The following is a 20,089-nucleotide window of genomic DNA, read 5'->3' on the forward strand; positions in this document are numbered from 1 at the left end:
TGACTATTTCTCATTAAAGGCCGGGATTTGAGGGACATTTATAAAGATGCCTGTCAGCAAAGGCAAAGTGAAACCTTTTCGCTTCAGTCATGTTGCATGTTGGCAGCTGCCAGTGGGAGGGATGAGAAGACGGAGGTACTGGCCCAACAGGCAGAGGGCGAGCATGAGGTGGCTCTGGGCTATGTGGTCACGACTGCCTCTCAAGAAGCCAGTGGAGGGGACCAGGCCTTTGGCTGGGAGAGGCATAGGAAAGACCGCACCTCCCGAGGACATGTGGCCTGCCAGAGCTTGTGGCAAAGACCAAAACCGTGAAGGCTGCTGTCTACTTCGTGCAGACCAATTGCTTTCTGCACGCTGGCTCTAGGCTCTGGGCAAGAGGCTATGTGACTTGTCCCGGCCACACAGCTGGCCAGCCGAAGGACTGGATGTGAACTCTGAGCCCGAGTCCAGAGTACAAACTCTTCCTACTCTGTCATACTGCCTCTCGAGGTTGGGATCGTCTGTTCACATCCTCTCCTGCCTCTCGAGGTCCCCAAGGGTGGGACTGGCTCTAGCTCATCTCTGTATCCCCCGCACTCAGCACGTAAAAGAAATGTAGCAAGCACTGGCCAAACAAATTACTCACTTGAAAACACTTCCAAAAGCTACTGGATTTTAGAAGTCGGGGCGCTGCTGAGGTACTATGACATGGCAGAAAATTACAAGAACTAATTCCCTTCTGAGGAACATAGCATTAACAGGGTATACGAGAAATTCCAAATGCTTAGCTCTTTGTCTAGAAAATGTGAGCACCAAAGTCCTTCCACAGTGTAATCTATTAGGGTCTTCTGCTCCCACCTGAAGTGTAGAAAGCCCTACAGTGATACGGGTGAACAGCATAGACTTAGGGCATCATCCTGCCCAAGCCCTGATCTTGCAGGTGACAACACTTAGGCCAGAAAGAAGGGATCCAGGATCATGCAGTGGGCTTACTCTTGTTTCCTATAGAAAAGGTTGCCCTTGCAACAAAGAAAAATGCATTCAACATACACATCCTGAACACCTGTTGTATGTTGTATGCAGTGGGTGCAGCCAAGCATTAGAACAGAGTTTCAGACACGCAGTAAAGGACCCCAGGGGCTGAAAAGTTAGTTCTATGTAAGAGAGTCAAGAAAGGCTTCACTGTACAGGTGACTTGGATCACAAAGAACAAGTTAGAAGTTTTCCGGAAAGATGTGTCAGGGAAGGCTAAGCATTCTCCAAAACACATGCTGCCCCAGCTAAGTTTAGAGTTGCTGCTGGGGAGCCACCACCTAAACAAAGACTACATTTCCCAGCATCCTTCACACTCAGATGATGCCACATGACTAGTGGAGGCCAATGGAATGTGAGGAGGAACAGATGGAACAAGGGCAATTAAGAGGAAAGTAGTTAAGAATGGCTGTGCCTTCTCCACTGTCCCTTTCCCCTTTTTGCCAACCAGAAGAAAAGATGCTGAGGTCCCTGGGGATGGCAGGGCTGCAAGATGAAATGAGATGGGTCCCTAAATCACAGTGTGAAGTCACCTGCCAAGCAGAAGCAGCCGTTCCAGACTTCATGTGAGGTTAAGTCTACCATGTTTGAGTTTGTTACAGCAACAAGCATCACCAACTACTACAGCAGGGAAGGGAAGACAGGTGTTCTGGGCAGAGTGAACAAAGGCATGGTGGTGTGACAAAGTGTGGCCTGTTTCAGGGAATGGGGAAAGAGCTGACGGTGGCCGGAGCACTGGCTGTGTGAGGGCAGTACTGGAATTCAGAAAGCTCACGATGGTGACCACAGGAGGGAGGATCATGTACAGGGATTGTTTCCAGGGGCCCTGGTGTTGCTGGCGCTGCTCTCAAAGGAAGAGTGGAAGTTGTGAATGGTTTCCTGTAAAATCTGTCTCTCGCGTCCCTGTAGAGGAAATTGAAAACAGACACAAAGTCTTGTTAAATCTTTGAACTATTAGTTCAATTGACATGGTGTTGTTAATCCTCAACTAATACTTTAGAAACCTATGGGTGTCATGGGGAAATAAATTATCTGATTAAGAGAGTACTGAGTTTAATAAAAACACACTGAGTCAGAATGTCCCCTAGCACCCATAATCACAACACACAAGGCTAGAGAGGGCCCTCGAGACACGGGGGTCCAATCCCCCAGGCAAGGACAGGATGCAGAGCCCAGGAGCTGGACTGACTTGTCCTGGGTCACATGGCCTGCAAGGGAAGTTTCCTCCCCTGATTCACTGGGTGTCTTTCTAGCCCTCAGAGTTCCAGGGGATTGAGTGGGAGCTGAACTTTTTTCTGCTACAGAGAGTTTCAACTGCCTCACTCCCCCCTGCCCAAAAGCTGTCAGATTCCTCTCCACAGTGATTCACTTCTCACTCTATCCATGCAACATTCCCCCACATCCCCACCCCTTAACACACATGTTTTGAGATGTGAAAAAGGGAGGATGTAGAGGTTTCTTTGAGCCCAGAGAACATCTTCACCAAATACCTGGCTGAGAGGCAGTGATACATAGAAGTTAAGAGCAGGGACTGGAACCAAACAGCCTGGGTTCAAATCCCATTCCTCCCATTTACTAGCTGGGTGACCCTGAAAAAGACACTTAATCTCTCTGGGCCTTAGTTTCCTTATCTGTAAAATGGGATAGCAATGGTACTCAAATGGTTGCTGGTGACAGCGGACTCTGTGTGGGCAGCAGGAGACTGACAGGTCTTATTGTCAGAGAATAGCAGTGTGGACTCAGTGCATGTATGCATGCACGCATACACACACACACACACACACACACACACACACACACACACACACACACATTTTTAAGTAGGCTTCATACCAGGTGGAGCTTGAACTCATGACCCTGGGATCAAGACCTGAGCTGAGATCAAGAGTTGGGTGTTTAACCAACTGAGCCACCCAGGTGCCCCCTAAACACACATTTTTTAAAAAGTTTTTTTAACGTTTATTTATTTTTGAGAGAGAGAGAGATAGAGCGCAAGTTGGGAGGGGCAGAGAGAGAAGGAGACACAGAATCTGAAGCAGGCTCCAGGCTCTGAGCTGATGCAGGGCTTGAACCCACAAACCGTGAGATCATGACCTGAGCTGAAATCAGACACTTAACCGGCTGAGCCACCCAGGTGCCCCCCCAAACACACATTTTTAAAACCAACAAATGTGGTGATCAAAATGTAAAGGAAATTAAAAATGAATAATCTCTGGTAGACTGTTTTCTGCTAAGAGTACAAAGAAAAAAAAAAGTCTACTGAATGAGCTCAACTTCAAACTTTTTCTTTTCGTGGACTCTCCAGACCCCAGAGCAAGAACCTCTACCACTGTTGAGGCCTTCCTGGACACCTGAGGGGGCAGTAAGACCTCCCAGCATGCCAATCCTTCCAAGTAAGTTAAATCACCTAGAAAAATGCCTCCCCCCAGCCCCAGGAGCCCAACAACACAAACCTGAAGGCAGCAGGGTAGAGGACAGAGCACCAGATGTGGCAGTCTGAGGACAGTTGAGTCCCCATTCTACCGGTCCCTAGTGGCGGCATCCCAGGCAGGGCCCCTTGCTGTCGGGTGTCCTATCTATAAAATGGGGACAGTAGGACATGTTGAGGCTGTGATGAGGCTCAACCCGAGATAATGAACGGGGTGACACTGTGCAAACTGCAGAGGGCTAAAAAATAAACAGGAGGGATGACAGCAATGTCATTATTAAACACTATCTTAGCCTTAATTGCCTGAGAAACGAGGTCAGGGAGAGACAGGGTTCCAGCACTCTGCCTCCTACTTAGGAGGGAGCCATAGATGATGAAAACCATAATTGTTCCCTGTATCCACTGCTGATTGAAGATGATGATAATAATTGCCCCTTAAAAACCCCTGAGCTTCAAAGGACCTGCCTGATAATTCTTAAAAGGGAAAAAGCGAATGGCCATTAAGAGTAGAAAAAAAGTGTTCAGTCTATCTAGTAGTTAAAGAAATACAAATTAAAACAAGGCATACTTTTTGGCCTCTCAAATTAATAAAAATTTAAAAACAAACTGATAGCACTCAATACTGGCAGGGATTCACTGATGCTGGAACCACACTGCCACAGCTGATGGGGATGTTCACTGGCTCTTTCTGGAAAGTAATTCAGGAAGAAGTGCCATATACCTTGATTTAGACTCTTTGACTCCAAAATTCCACTTTTAGACATCTATTCTGAGGAGATAATTAGAAAGCCTTATACACAAAGTTGCCCACTGCAGCACTCACTATTAATAGAAAGTTTGGATAGCTACATATCCAACAAGTAGGGATTCAAGATAAAGTAATTTTAGTATATCCATACAAATTTATCATATTAAAAAGATTTTTTAATGACATGGGTAACTGCATATATTTAATGTTAAACGAAGAAAGTAGGATGTAAAATTATAGACCCAAATTTATCTCAGCCACGGAGAGAAAAACATTTGGCACAAAACACTGCAGTGATCGTCCCAAATGTGAAAAGCATTGGCCTCTGGGTGGCTGGATCGTGACTTCTTTAAAAAGTCTTTTCACCTTTTTGGCACTGTGCAAATTTAGCAAAATGAATGTGCACTGCTTTGATGATCACAAAAAAATGGCAATACAGAGAAGCAAGGCTTAAGACCAACCAAAGGTGAAATGCAGGTGAGATTTCTGATTGACCTTCTCCAACATATAAACCATTTCAAACTAATAAGCGGTCTCAAGTACATTATCACAACTTGAATACTGGAGGGGGAAGGTTCACCCAGATCTATGACTTGTAAGACTGAGGATCCATACTGCTTTGCTGATATTTTTATGGCCAAGTTAGGGTTTTTGGCTTATATTTGTTTAAAAAAAAACATCTGAAGCTAAAATGTTCAAACTATTTTTGATTGTGCAAGAAATACATTTTACATCACAACCTTGTTATGGGCAAATATATACAACTGAAACAAATTTACCCTCCTACCTGCAAAGAATGTTGATATTTTCTACCCTATTCTGTTTTTAAGCTGCTGGTGGGGTCCCTGAGTGGCTCAGTCGGTTAAATGTCCAACTTTGGCTCAGGTCATGATCTCATGGTCCGTGAATTCAAGCCCCACATCAGGCTCTGTGCTGAGAGCTCGGAGCCTAGAGCCTGCTTCAGATTCTGTGGCTCTTCTCTCTGCCCCTCCCTGACTTGCACCCTGTCTCTCTCAAAAATAAACAAACATTAAAAAACAATAATAAAAATAAATAAAAAGCTGCTGGTAAACCGCTAGATTGAGTGCACAACCCTCGAGCCTGGCAAGCTGTGGACCACAGCCATTAAGACATTACAACACTAGCGGGCAAGGAAATCTGGGCCTCCGTTCTCTCATGGGTCCTCTCATGGGTTCTCGAATGTGTACAGAGCATCTGAGCCACTAGTGGGTACTCTCCTGGCTGAGGTTGGGTTGCAAAAGAAAAAGTATGAACACTGAAGGGAGAGTTGGTGCCCTACAGCAATCCAGAAAGAGGCAGGAGGCCCTGAAGTCAGAGTGAGGCAGGTCCAGCCCAGAACAGCTGAGGGCCAAGGCATCGGAAAGCCATCCAAAGGGCTCCAGAAAGCTCCTTTTGGCCTGCAGAGAAGCAGTACATAGCTTCAATGGGAACCCCCACGTAGTACAGAAGATAAACCTGTTTTGGTAATATTTAGTATTGCCCCAGTCATGTTTTTGTTCTATGGCACACTGTGATACATGGTGCTCACTTCCACAGGACTTTGTTTGGTGGCTCAGAACTTCGCTCTGCACCCGTTTCCATGCGGAATCACCTGACTTTGAGGGGGGGCACTGCCCGTGGGAAGAACGTGGCTGGGACAGAGCAGACCCTCAGTCTGGCAGGTTGGAAGCACCCAGGTCTCCTGGTTGGGAGCTGATCAGCTGGTGCCCCCAAATATCACTTATGGAAGGAATGTGTCCCCCCGCCCCCCAATTCATATGGTGAAACCCTACTCCCGGTGTGATGTACGAAGAGGTGGGGCCTTTGGGAGGTGACAGCGTTTAGATGAGGTCATGAGGGTGGGGCTCCCATGATGGCATCAGTGCCCCTATAAGAAGACAGCGCTGGCTTCCCTGTTCCCTGCCGTGTGAGGACACAATGAGAGGTTGGCAGTCTGCAATATGGAAGAGGACTCTCACAGATATCGACCATGCTGGCAGCCTCCATGCTGTGAGAAATAAATTCCTGTTGTTCACAAGCCACCCAGGACATGGTCCTTTGTCATGCAGCCCGAACCAAGACCACCACCACCAGCTGTCCTGCCTTTTGCTTCTCTAGACTGGGCTTTGTTTGGTACAGGATGCAGACTGTCACAGAAATAGAGTATGGGGGCAATGAATTTGAGAGAAAAAGAAAAAAGGTCCCAGTTTGTACGAATATTAAGAAAAATGTTCTCCTGTGGAGTGGACCTGAGCTCTTCCACTCTATGGCAGCAGTTAAGCTTCCTGAGATTTTCAAGCCAGTCCAGTCTGCCTTTTATCTGGGATCCCAGACCACAAAGGCCATGGCTGCCAAGGGCAGAGGGGAGGTTCTGGAAGCATTCGCAGCTACTATCTACCACGCCCTGGGCCGGGCTCCGGCGGCATCCAGCTCCTGGCCTGTCCCCCCACACCTTCCATGGTCCTCACTGGCCCTACATCTAGTACCTTACCTGTCTTTGCTTGACCGGCTTGGCTTGCCCCACCACCCTCCTCTCCTTGGCTCGCACATCTGGCCCCTGGAGGCCACAGCATGAAGGGTCCTGTAACCCCTGAGCCACATCCACATCACTCACCTACCTCCTCCCCAAAGCCCTTGCCCTTACTTGACTGGGTCCCCCTCAGCCACCCTGAGGGCCTTATCTGTCCCCTGCGGCCTCCCCTCACACCAGACTTCTTGCTCTCAGCTTCCACACATTTTTAGTTCTTGAGATGCACCACACACCCTCTCACCACAGGGTCTTTGCACATGTGTGTCCCTCCTCCTGGTCTGCACTCTTTTAGCCCTCTACCCCATGGTTCCCATCTTTCTTCAGATCCCAGCCCTCCTGCCACTCCCTTGGGAATGTCTTCCAGGACCTTGCCTTTCCAGCCCCCACTTGAAGTCCGGAGCTCTCCTTAATGAGCACTGAGTCAGGGCAGCAGAGTGGTCAGCACACAAACTCTGGGTTCCAGTTCTGGCTCTGCCACTTACCAATTATGTGATTTTAGGCAAGTTCCTTAACTGCTCTGTGCCTCAGTTCCTCCATCTATGAACCGGAACTGGCCTCAGTGGCTTCCGTGAAGTTAAATGTACGACTAGATGTGACAGGCTCAGAGCAGGGCTGGGCACAAAGTGTGCTCAGTGCTTAACACCCACAGAGTGTCTGGGACACGGCGGAGAGGCAAGGGTTATTTTTCAGGACGAATTAATGCTCCAAAGACTCTAGTGCTTGCTCCGGTTGATCGGTGCCCCATGAGCCACCCGGGTGTGCCCTTCCTACCAGCCCAGACTGGCCACCTCCTGCAGCCCCCATGCCAGCCTCACGCCCTCCCCTCCTCATCTACAGTGGAGCAGAAGCGGTGCTGGCTGGGGGCCAGGGCTCACCGTCCGTCTCTGAGCCTCAACTTCCCCGTCTTAAAGGGAGGCGGCCCAGGCCCACGTTACAGGTGAGCAGTGTTTGGGAACAGGCTACTAACAGCAGAAGAAGAACAGATAATAAAGACTAAAGGAAAACACAAGCGCTGGAAGCACTGCCAACCGAACCACTCCGAAGGACCCCCTCACAGCCTATGAACAGGCAAAATAATGACGACGACGGCAGCAATAAAAACCACCACCCCCGACCCCGGCAGGGAGGCCCGGAGCCACCCCCATGCAGCTCTGTGCTGGGGGAACACAGGAAGAAGACCGGGGTGCAGGTCCTGCCTCGCCTTCCTGCCCACCTCCCCACCTGGGCACACCTCCCTCCCTGGGGCTCTGCTCCCTCGCCAGCCAGCCAGCAGCCAGCCGGACAAGAGAAGTGTGAGGAAACGGCCTCCTCAGATTTACTGGGGAAATGTACGTGAAGTGTCTTGTGAATGATAAAGTGCTACATGAATATTTATTTGCTGTTGGTGCTCTAAGTCTGTTCAATATTTGCGTGCACACCCGGCAAAACACACAAAGAACCATGAGACCGGTCACGCTCTCTGACATAACCTCGTATTGTGGAACACAGCCTGAGGAACAAAACAACAGAAGAAAAAGGAGCAAGGCAGAGACATCCATTATGGTGCTATCTGTAATGGCAAAACCCCAGACACGGCATCACTGTCTTACAAGAAGGGGACCGTCAGGCAAAGCGTGAGAAAGCAACAGGTAAGCAAGTTGTACACACTGTTGGAGTGAGACAGAAAAGTCCATCCTGTGTTAGAGAAAAAAGCAAAGCTCAAGGGAGCTTGAATAGCCCAACAGCAACTGTCCTACTAAGGTGTGCAAAGTGAGTGGTGGTTTTTAATTGTTTTCACATGTATGCCTTTGGGGGGGGTGGGGAGCATGGTTCATCTTTAGTTTAAAGCTGATGAGACAGAAATTTAACATTAGATAAAAATGCAGGATGCCAGCAACAACAGTGATTGACGGGTCTGTGTGTACCAGGGGCGCTGGCAACAGCCCCAGTGTCCCTGGCCATCTCAACAGATGAGGAAAGCAAGACTCAGAGAGGTGACGACTTCTACGTAATATGGCAAGTAAGGGGAGGAGTGGGTTCACACCCAGGTGGGCCTGACTCCAGGGCCCCTATTAAACAAGGGCTCCGTTTCCATTGTACACGGGAGGGCAACACCCAGCCATGTGGGTTGAAATTACCGCAGGGAATATTTTAGCTGAATCTATGGGAAGGGACAGGAAGAGGAACAGGGAGGTAGTGAGTGCTCGGTCATGAGAAGCATGCACAGGGGGCCATCCTCTGCCAGACGTTCTAGAGGAGATGAAATCAGACCAGAAACATCCTTGGGAACACTGAGGGCCTGGGATCCTAGGTAGTGAAGCTCTCCACTGGAAAAAAAGATTGAGAACAATACCTTGCCTGCATTCAGTTCAGAAATTGCTGCCAAAATCTGCTGCCTGGACCCATCTGTCTTAATACCCAGCTCCTTCAAGTCGCCGTCGGTAAGCGTGAGGAATGCTTCCATATCCACCTGGAAAGAGAGAAGGGGGATTTGCTACCATCTGCTTGACGCCACACCTCTTTTTTCCAACCACAACAGAAATATCTTGATTATGGACTATTAGTGTTTATTAGTAGTGAGTTAATTATGATTTACTACTTCCAATTCCTGACTTTATGATGAAAGTTTAGTTGAAAGTATTATGAAGGACTAACTCTCCTCAGCTCTAGGGCTGGGAATTTTAGGACAGGTGCATTTTGGAAAGACCGTGACCATTTAACAAGGAAGGAGAGTTCCGAGACAGTGACGTGGGTGGCCGGAGCGGTGCAAATCCAAATCCGCTGTTAGAAAGTTGGCTCCAATGTTGCTGCACTTCTGATGATATTGGGAGCTGCACAGAAAAGGTGCACACATGGCGCTACTCACCACGTTTCCCCCCAGAAGACAAGGGAGGTGCAGACTGTGGAAAGACAGAGAAAATAAACAAGCAGAAGCGATAAAGGGAAGAAGGGCCATGGAGAACTGAAGCGGAGGAGGGCTCAGAACAAGGGCCACTCAAAGCCATACGACCCTTGGCTTCTAATGGTGAAATCCTAAAATTCCTGCTTGGGCCTCAGCTCCAGGCGAAAAATTAATGGGCCTCCCTGCTATACAATGGATATGTTGCAGTCTGTCCTTCTAAGGTCAGATGTGGCTTGGAAGAAGCAAGCACACCCACCCTCACACACACAGGGTGGAGGACAGCCCTACACACCCCAGATCTGTCCTGGAGTCTCACTGTCAGGTGGGGATGGGGAAGACACAGACCAAGTCGTGTACACCTTGCAACATAAGGTGAGTATACTACCATTCCCCATTTGGGGGCAGGGAAACTGAGGCATGGAGAGATTCAGTTCCCAAAGTCACGTGATGAGTCCGTGAAAGCCCAGATTTGAACCCAAGCAGTGGGCCCCAAGAGTCCTTGCTCTTCTCCACGGGCTCATGTCACCCTATGATGCTGCAGCCGCCGTCCCAGTGTTCCCTCCCGGGATTCCCAAGGGCAGCGGCCTCCTTGTTAATAGCACTTGATGCTCCCTAAGAATGAACAGATTCTGTCATCTGTACAGGCTCTCCAGTATTAGACCCCAAAATGGCAGTCATCTGGGAGAGGTGGAAGGGCTCTGGCCGCCCCAGTCTCATCTCCAGCCCGTGCCAGGGCGAGGAGGCACACACGGACAAACAGAGCCTCAAGTCCCACCTGCTGCCTGGGGGCCCCGGGCAGGTACCTCACCTCCGTTTCCCACCTGAAACATACGAATTCTCTCACCATCTCACTTACAGGTGGTTGTAGGTTCTACAGGGAGTTTACGCAAAGCTTTGTAAACTACATTTATAAATTATAAAGATACTATAGTTTTATGTTATATTATACTGGTGCCATTTAAAGTAAAATTTCCTGGGTGGCTCAGCTGGTTAAGCATCGACTTCAGCTCAGGTCATGATCTCACGGCTTGTGAGTTCAAGCCCTGTATCAGGCTCTGTTCTGACAGCTCAGAGCCTGGAAACTGTTTCGGATTGTGTCCCCCTCTCTTTCTTCTCCCGCGCTTGTGCTCTGTCTCTCTCTCTCTGTCTCTCAAAAATAAACAAACATTAAAACAAATTAAAAAAAAAAAAACTTCTGTAACTTTTTGAAAATCCTTATTCCTTCACTTTATTTTTTTTAATGTTTATTTATTTTTGAGAGAGAGAGAGAGAGAGAGAGAGAGAGAGACAGAGTATGAGTGGGGGAGGGGAAGAAAGATAGGGAGACACAGAGTCCAAAGCAGGCTCTAGGCTCTGAACTATCAACATAGAGCCCATCACAGGGCTCGAACTCCCAAACCTTGAGATCATGACCTGAGCTGAAGTCAGCCACTTAACTGACGGAGCCACCCAGGTGCCAGCCCCCACCCCCGCCACGTTAGCCATTCACTTTAAAAGCAGGCTTTGTTTTATGTTCCCCCTTAGATACTGAACAAGATTTTTAAAATTTTTCTTCAAGACATTTGATGTATGTAGAAATAACACAATTTTTTTTCTGAGAAATTTCTCCTATCTTTCCTTCTCTATTTTAACCATCATTTTACTTTCCCGGATAAAAAAAAAAAAAACCCTGAACCAGGTGCGAGCCGGTGGAGAAGGGTCTGCTCCCTTACGAGCCCCAAGCTCTCTGAGGTACAGGCATTATCCGTTTCCCTGTGTCTCTCTGGGACATGACAGCTCACACAGGACGGAGGGCCTCACAGGACAGATAGCGTGGTTCTGACAGAAACTGCCTGCCCCTGGCAGTGCCAGACATGCCCCTCTCCCCACACACCCACCCCCAGCCTGTCCCCACAGCCAGCTCCTCAGCACCTCTCTGCCCTCTTGCCCGGGGCCTCCCCATCCCGGCCTTCTAACTGGAGTCTCCCTCCCTGTGAGTCTGCCCCTAACTCCCCTACCGACCCTGGGCCGCCATCCACACCACAGGCCAGAGATCTTGCTGGCCCTCGTCTGCCTCCAGACTGTGGTTCAGAGGGTCACGTCCATGCTGGCCAGGCCCTCTCTGCTCCAGAGGTGCCAGCCTCAGTCAGGCCCTGGCCAGGCCAAAGTGCTGCTGGTTCTCTGCACATGTCTGCTCCCTTTTCCCAGGTGCCCTTCTAGCCCCACTCCCCTCCCTCAAAGCGCAGTTTATGCTCAGCTGAGGTCTCCTCTGGCCCTCACTCTATAGGCCCCTTCCTTGGGCTCCCAGAATGCTCTGAGTGTTTCTCCCTATCCCAGGGTCAGGCGCTGGCAGAGGGACTGGTAGGGGACAGCGACCTGAGTAGCATCTGCTGACTGAATGACCACATCGATCAATATTCTACTGCATCCCCATCTGCACTGATCTTCTCAGTCTCTGACCTCTGTCAACCCTGGGGGTTGCCAAATCCTCACAGCTCATTTTAGGTGGAGAAGCCAGAGACTGAATTCTCCTCATGTGAATACTTCTGAAGGGTTAGCAGGATGCGGCAGAAACATCTGTGTCCTTTCAATATTCATGCCCTACTTTTTTTTTTAGTAATAGAATCCTAGTTGTCAGCTAGGCACATTTCCATGAAGCTAAAGTACTGTATTTCTGAGTTTCCCTTGCATATGAGTATGTCAATTGACAAACTTCTGGCTAATGAGATATAAGAAGGTTTATGGTACTTTGAGGAAGTCTCTCTAAAAAAGGAGAGCATGTGTCTTTTTGCTTCCATCTCCTTGCATCCTGGTGCCTAGAATGTGGATGTAATGGCCGGAGCTCTAGCAACCATACTGGACTTTGAGGATGAGGGCCACACACCCTAGTGATGGTGGAGCAGGGAAGCTAGAAGGAGCTTAGATGACTCACTTCAAAACTTTCTGTGGGGGGAAAAAAAACCTTCCATTTTGTTTAAGATACTATTATTTGGGGATTTTCCAATATATGCAGCCAAATCCATCCTAATATAAGTAGAGAGATGAAAATTACTAGTCTGTCTTCAGTTTCAAAATCACAAGATGAGAAAATGTATTAACTTCATTCCTCTTCCAAATTCTCAACATGGACTAAAAGCATATAATAATAGGGAGAAATTTTTACCAGCCTTGGAAGTGAGGGAAAATTTCTATCTGTATGCCAGGTTCTTCAAGGAATTTCTTAAGGGACTAACAAGTGCCCTGCAACTGTGGGGACGGGTGAGGAGGTGAGGGCAGGGGCAATCAAGGGTGTTAAAACCTGAGTCCCATCAAAGCCTTCGAGGGAGCATGGGGTCTCCGGGTGGATAGACAGCAAATCTCACACAGTGCTACCTAGCTCGTATGTTGTCCAGAGAGGGGCTAAGCACAGGGGCGGGGGGACTGCTGAGCTGGCTCCTAACAAGGGCACTGGCTCGGCTAGCCTCACAGTACCTCACACACACAGAAACCCTCTGGCCACTGGCTCCCAGCACCCCTTCCAACAGTGCAGTCTCAGGACTCTGCACATTCCCAACCCCAGAGACCGTGGAGACTTTCAGGTGGGTGGGTTAAGACCACAGCAAATCTGCATGGTCCGCTTTCCGCCTTCCCTTTAAAACTCTGAAAGCCTCCCATTCCATCTGGAACATACCTCAGTTCCCTACAAGGGACAACTGCAAGAACCGGAGGATGGTGAGTGACAGGTATGCCCCAGACATGCCAGCTCCAAAACTGGGAGGAAGCCAAGAACTCAGAACTACCGTTGCCTTGTGAAACAGACATGGCCCCGGAGACGTGTTCTCTGTATACTCCAGGAGGGTATGGAACGGATGAAACAAAAGCAGGCAGCCATCAGCACACAGGAAAGACTTCTTGGCGATGAGAAAAAGTCACTACTGAAGTTTAAAATGCCAAAGTTGCAGGGAGGACACACTGGATATGGCAGAAAAGCACATGGAGGAAGGAAGCCACTGCACTCTGTCTGCTTCTTAAAACCAAGTACAAACTCCTCAATAGCATCACAAGCCTGTCAGGGACACTGAGTGGTTGTTGTGATTGCTACTGTAATTATGACAGCTGTCATGTACTCAACCAGGCAGAATATTCTAAACCAATGGTGATACCCTGGTGGCTAGTGGGCCTGCAGAGGAGTTTTATTTGGCCAAAACATAAGTTGTTTTTTTTTTTTAAACAACTTATTGGGATATAATTCACTTATTGTACAATCCACCCATTTAAAGTATACAACCCACAGGGAATATAGTCAATGCTACTGTACTAGCGACGTGATGGGACAGATGGTAGCTACCCTGGTGGTGAACACAGCATAAAATATAAACTTGTCAAACACTACGTTGTACACCTAGAACTAATGTAACATTGGGTGTCAACTATGTGCAAATCACAAAATTTTTTAATTAAGAAAATGAAGTGTATGATCCAATGATTTTTAATATATTCAGAGCTGTGCAACCATCCCCACACTCAATTTTAGAACATTTTCATCACCTGCAAAGAGAAACCCACCCCCAGATAAGCAGTCACTCCCCCCACCCCGTTCTGTGCTCCCCCCACTCCCTGGCAACCACTAATTACTCTCTGTCTCTACAGAGTTGCCTATTCTGGACACTTCTTATAAATGGAATCATACCATATGTGGCCTTTTGTGACTGGCTTCTCCTCGGCATCATGTGTTCGAGGTTCCTTCATTTTGTAGCGTGTCAGTGCCTCCTTCCTTTTTATGGCCGAATTATATTCCATTGTATAGCACTAACAAATCTGGCCATTCACCAGCTGATGGACATCTGAGTTGTTTGCCACTTGGTGGCTATGAGGAATACCGTGGCTGTGAGCATTCGTGTGCGAGTCTTTGTGTGGACATATGTTTTCAGTTCTCTTGGGCATATACCCAGGAGTGGGATTGCTGGGTCACATGGTAATTCTATGTTTAACATTTTGAGAAACGGCCAAACTGCAGAACAGTATTTTTTTTTGTAAAAAAAATGTGATTGTGAGTGCTTTTAAGCACTCAGATTAACACAGAGCCTACGTGCAGACACTTAGCATAGATTCATTAGGATTTGCTTATGACCCTCTTTAAACCTGAAAGCCGGTCAATCACCTTCGACAGAAGCGCGTGCAGGACAGACACGAACTTCACTAGCGAGAGCGGTGCTCGAGACCACAAAATTCTGTTCCAACAGAACAAGCCATAAGGTCCCGGGATCTCACTGCGGTGAACTGCACTAAGTGTGCTGAACACAAATCCCGCCTGCCGTCTCAGGGAGAGAGATCAATTAGGCTTGCAGGATGAACACCCACATGTGTGAGACCATTTTCTTTTATGGTAAGATTTAGATGGACATTCAAAAATAACATCCTTACCTCTTGCTCCTCAAAAATGGGCTGATACTTCTCAAGTGATAATTTCTTAAGGATTCCAGTCAGTTCATCTTCAAGAGGGAAAGATGTGAAAAGATATTTTAGAATTTGGCAAAAGGCGTCAGAACAGTGGTCTTCAAACTTTCATAAAACAGTGGCAATCCTATTTCAAATGAAATGTCACAAGAAACTCTAACACAGAAAGCAGATCTAAGCTGCACTCGTGTGAATGCGGCAGGGGGTGGGTCCGAGCCATACTTCCCCTCAGGGCAGGCCCTTGGCGTCTCCCCAGACTCCAAACATGGGGGTGTGTGTGGCCAGGCTGACCCTCCAATGGTTGCAACCCCCAAGTTCTCGGAGTTCTAGCTGCTAGGACTAAAACTCCACTTTCTGTCCAAGAATGGTTTTTAATTATGATTTCTTGACTGCTGGTAGCTGCACCTGCAGCAAATGCTAATGCCAGCAAGTTGTCAGCGAGGCGGAGAACAAACTTAAGAGAACAAGCAGGTGGCTTCAGACCAGAACTGGAGTTTGGCTCAGTGTGAGGAGGCTGTGGGCTTCCTGAAGGAAGGACAGACACATCTGAGTGGAACAGCAGAGCCGGAGGGGCACAGAGCAGGAGAAAACAAAAGATTTGGGATATCATAATTTCAGAGCAGGGAGGGTGAAGAAAGAAGACTAGCATCTGGGTGGGGGTGGGGGGTAGTTTGAAAAAATATTCATTCACACATTCAACAGAGATTTACCAGTCCAGACATTAGGGACTCAATAAAGACCAAAACAGATAAGCAGGCTGCCAGGCCAAAGGCACTGAGGAAGGATGGAAGGGGGCAGGGGAAGATGACAGGGAATGGGAGAACATTATTTATTATAGAGAGTGGTAAGGGAAGGTCTCCTTTATATAAGTTAACATTTGAGCAGTAAATGGAGTGAACTGTGTAATACCAAGGGAAAGATCACCAGGCAGAAGGAACAGCAAATACAAAGGTCTTGGGGCAGTGGGTGCAATTCACAGAGAGGGACTGGAGATTAGGAGGTCTGAGTTCCTTTTTTTTTTGTAACATTTGTTTTTGATAGACAGAGAGACAGAGCACAAGTGGGGGAGGGGGCAGAGAGAGAGGGAGACACAGAATCCGAAGCAGGCTCCAGGCTCCGAGCTGTCAGCGCAGAGCCCAATGCGGGGCTCGAACCCACAAACCACGAGATCATGACCTGAGCCGAAGTCGGACGTTCAACCGACTGAGCCACCCAGGCGCCCCTGAGTTCCTTTTTTAATTCGTTCATTCAAGAGTGGATACCAACATGCCTACTACATGCTGGGAGTACAAGGATGGAAAGGTCCAAGCTGTAAAGGAGCTCAGCGTGGCTGGGAAGATAAAATGATGAGGGTGACAGCTGTTGCACCGTCACCTTGTACATAGGTAACCCATTTGCTCTTTACAATGACCATAACGATCCTATCAGTGTCTCCATTTACAGATGAAGAAGCAAGGCAGAAAAGCGTGGCTGCCATATCTTGAGATCATGCCGCCAGTCCACGGCAGAGCAGGAATTCACACCAGTGGTCCAGCTACCAGGCCTGAAGCTACACACCGCCATCTCTCTCCTTGGTGACAAGCGCTGTGATGAGGGGCATCGACAAGGGGATCTGGGGACAGAGAGGACAGCTGACCCACTTGAAGGACCGGAAAAGGCTTCACGGAAGAGTACTACTGCGCTAGGCTGTACGAGATGAATCGAGTCCCAGGCCACACTGAACCCACTGTTGCTCCGTGGCACCAAACCTTTGCTCGGGCTGTTCCCGCCACACACAATCTTCCTCCGTAGTGGAGGGCCGGGAAATGGTTAGCAACCAGCTCTCTGAAGGAAAACGTACGTAGGGAGGTAGGTACGTAAGCTTACTGTAGATTTTACTGATATAAAGGACGTATAGCACACAATTTATGTATAATAATAAACTACACAATACTGTTTCTTACAGATCCCATGCAGCCAATGCTTGCGTTGCATTTGAGGCACCTCACTGAACGCTTTCACTGATTTTTCCCTTCCTCTTGAGTCCACAGCCAATGAGTATAGTTCCAACAGGGATGCCACTGGGGAGTTCCGCGGATGGGAACACGTAAGAGGAAATGAAACAATGGAGACGCATATTGGAATTTCATGTGAGCAACTGTGCTGAATGAGATAATGGTTTTAAAATCCTGGAAGAACACTGTTGCAATTTTTTTGTGCTAGTCACAATATGACAGACACACTTTTAACCTTCGTCTGCAATATGGGCATTTTCTCCATCACTGTCCAGATTACATCTAGATGGTCTATGAGATAGTAAACCGACCCCTGATTGGTGGCATTTGCTGTCACGGAGTCAATACCCTGCTCCTGGCTGATTTTAGGCTAACAACACAACTAATGTTCCTGAAAGTGGAATGGAGAAGGGACGTGTGTAGTAGCACATCATGACATAGTATTCCTACGGCATAAACAGCACAAGTATTAGCAAAATGTACTAATAAATTAATAACATTTTGTTTTAAGTACCCCATACCTTTATATTTAACATAATTTAATTATATAAGTTCATATAATTTGACTTTTTCTTTCTTTTCTTTGGCTTCTTTATGTATTTGTTGCTGTTGTTGTTGTTGTAATTTGACTCATAATGGCTGTGTTTCATCACTAGTTTATACATCTCCTGTAGATTCAACGATGGACTCTGGCCCACCGGCCCGGCCTGAGTGCCTGCTCTTCAGTGAAGCCTGTGCCATGGCACTCCATGCCTGGCTGATAACACAGATTTGACCCCATTTATTTACTTAAATGTATTGTGCTGAATGCAGCTGAATCCCCAGCGTGACTGTGAGCTAACCCAGCACAGATTAAGGCACCCGGGACACAGGCTTCACCACTCTCCATAGAGGGGGCCGGAGGGGCCGCAGGAGGAAAGACAGGGCAGGGCAAAGGCTTGCATGTGGTCCTCAACTGGGGCCAAGTGTTTCCCCAGAAGAATGTCATAAAAAGTAGCTGTCTGGGGATGGACTGCAGGTCTGTCCTTTGATAGTCTCATGCCCACAGGACAAAGGTCTTGCTGCCTCCAGACCCAGAAACTCTGGAGGGGAAAACTAGGCTTTCTACACCAGAGAAATTAAAAAGAAATTGCGGTCAGGTCCTCTTCTGTTTTTATCCCAACCAGGGCTTGCAAACCTTTTTAAATAATGAGAGAGAGGGAAAAGAGTGGGCATGGACAGTGCACACAGACCGCCACGGTCTCAACTCTTTTTTGGAAAAAGTGGGGGTTACAAATACCTAACTGAACTTCTAAGAGTTGGATTCCTGGAAGCCTCCAAGGTGGGAGAATTCATGACTGCACGTAGAAAACACGGTTAGGGAGGAACAGGGTTGCTAGTGAATCTCTGAAGCTTTTATACATGGTTGCACTAGATATCACAAAACAATAAAAGCAGCCCCCAAATAAAGAGGATGCCAATGGCAGCATGCATTTACCAACTCAGTCCAGACCACAGCCTGTGCGGCTGATTTCAACCTATCACCTGCTGGGCACTTATCACCTGCTGGGCACCTTCCTCCAGGCAGCTGCGGGGAGACACCTGCAGCTGTGTCTGGGAGGCCCTGGCACACCTGACATTTCTCTCCTCTCTGAACACTACTACTTGGCTTGCACCTGCCTGGGTCCCATCTCTCCCCATAACTCCGTTCCCCCTCTCCCCCCCGCCTCACTGCCAGGACCACCAGAGGGCAGTTCAAGGGACAGGATTCTTCATCTCCTTTTGTCTTTTATATCTTCCTATCTTTATCTGGGGCCTCCCAGCACTCCTCCACTCCATCTTCCTTTCTGCATCTTCCCCACGGGAGGGACCTGCACTTCACCCACACAGGTTCTAAAGTTCTCCTGGTTACAGAAGACAGCTACTGTTTCTGCTTGCCCACCATCCCTCCCCTCCTCCTTCTGGAAACAGCACTTTGATTTCCCTTTGAGGAGTCCCCTCTCTCCTGCTCCCAAACTACAAAGTGTCAGCAGGGCAGACCCTGAGCCCAGCTACAAAGGCAGACATGTGACCTGCGCCCAGTCAATCAGCACGTTCCACTGCCACAGACGCACAGTCAAGGATACACAAATGTCCCGTCATTATAAATAGAGACGAGGCAGGCCAATGACGTTTACCCCAGGATTTTGCTGGACCTACTAAGAAAGAAGCACTCTTTCTGCTGGCGTTGCTAAGTTAGCAGGAGAAGTAAGCAAGCCTGAAGTTCATGGGGGACAACTTTGCCACCGCCTAGAGACAGCCTACCTGAGATATGGAGAGAAACACTCCCAAAGTACCTGGATCCACACACGCCTGAAGCACACCCTGGACACTTTCACTATATGAGCCAACAAATTATGTTTTTTGCTTTTGCTCAAACCAGTGTCAGTGGAGATTGCATTACTTGCAAATGACAGAATTCTGATCTGTACAAGGCTCAGGGAAAGGTACATCACTGGTGTTGGAGAAGCATTTCTACAAGTGTATGCCTGTGTACGTAAACGAAACTCTACTAAGTTCAAAAACATTTTGAGGGAGCTTACCGGACGATTAGCAAAGTGAAGACAAAAATACAAGGTAGAATCGGGGAAGAATGGAGACAGGTGTTTTTGTTTGAAATTTTAAAAATGACCTAGGACCTAGGGTGGCTATAGCAATGACAGCACCTGCCAGGTCACAGAGGCAAAGAGGAAAGGCTGGCGTTTTGGGACCTTGGGGGGCTCACCTTCATCTGTGATGGTGCCGCTGCTGGAGCCCCCACTGCTCTTGGACTGCCGATGGGGCGAGGAGGACACAGAGGACTCGGCCGCGTGCCCTTTGGGCGAAGGGGAGGGCGTGAGTGTGGGGGAGGTGCTTTTGGAGGTAGTGGAAGTTCCAGACAAAGGCCGTTTGCTCGTCTCCAGTTTCTGCTGAAAAGAGTAAGACAAGTACGTAAGCCATCACCTGGAGGGTAGAAGTGATTAAAACAGACACCCGACAGGGAACACGGGTGATAGCTGACTCAGCGAGATATCTAAGCAGGACTATGAAATCTACTTAAAAAAAAAAAACAAAACATGCAAAG

General features: G+C 48.2%; 1 protein-coding gene across 1 annotated transcript in view; it reads right to left on the bottom strand.

The window, feature by feature from the left end:
* Window positions 1–507: 507 nt before the first annotated feature.
* ANKS6 (ankyrin repeat and sterile alpha motif domain containing 6) overlaps window positions 508–20,089 on the bottom strand; it is a 46,934-nt gene continuing 27,352 nt past the window's right edge. Inside the window, 4 exon segments of the mRNA XM_030293675.1 lie at window positions 508–1,914; window positions 9,050–9,166; window positions 14,981–15,048; window positions 19,751–19,931. Coding sequence (XP_030149535.1) covers window positions 1,810–1,914; window positions 9,050–9,166; window positions 14,981–15,048; window positions 19,751–19,931 — 471 coding nt within the window. The 3' untranslated portion in view covers window positions 508–1,809.

Source organism: Lynx canadensis, chromosome D4 (assembly GCF_007474595.2).
Source record: "Lynx canadensis isolate LIC74 chromosome D4, mLynCan4.pri.v2, whole genome shotgun sequence".
In the NCBI taxonomy this organism is placed as follows: domain Eukaryota; kingdom Metazoa; phylum Chordata; class Mammalia; order Carnivora; family Felidae; genus Lynx; species Lynx canadensis.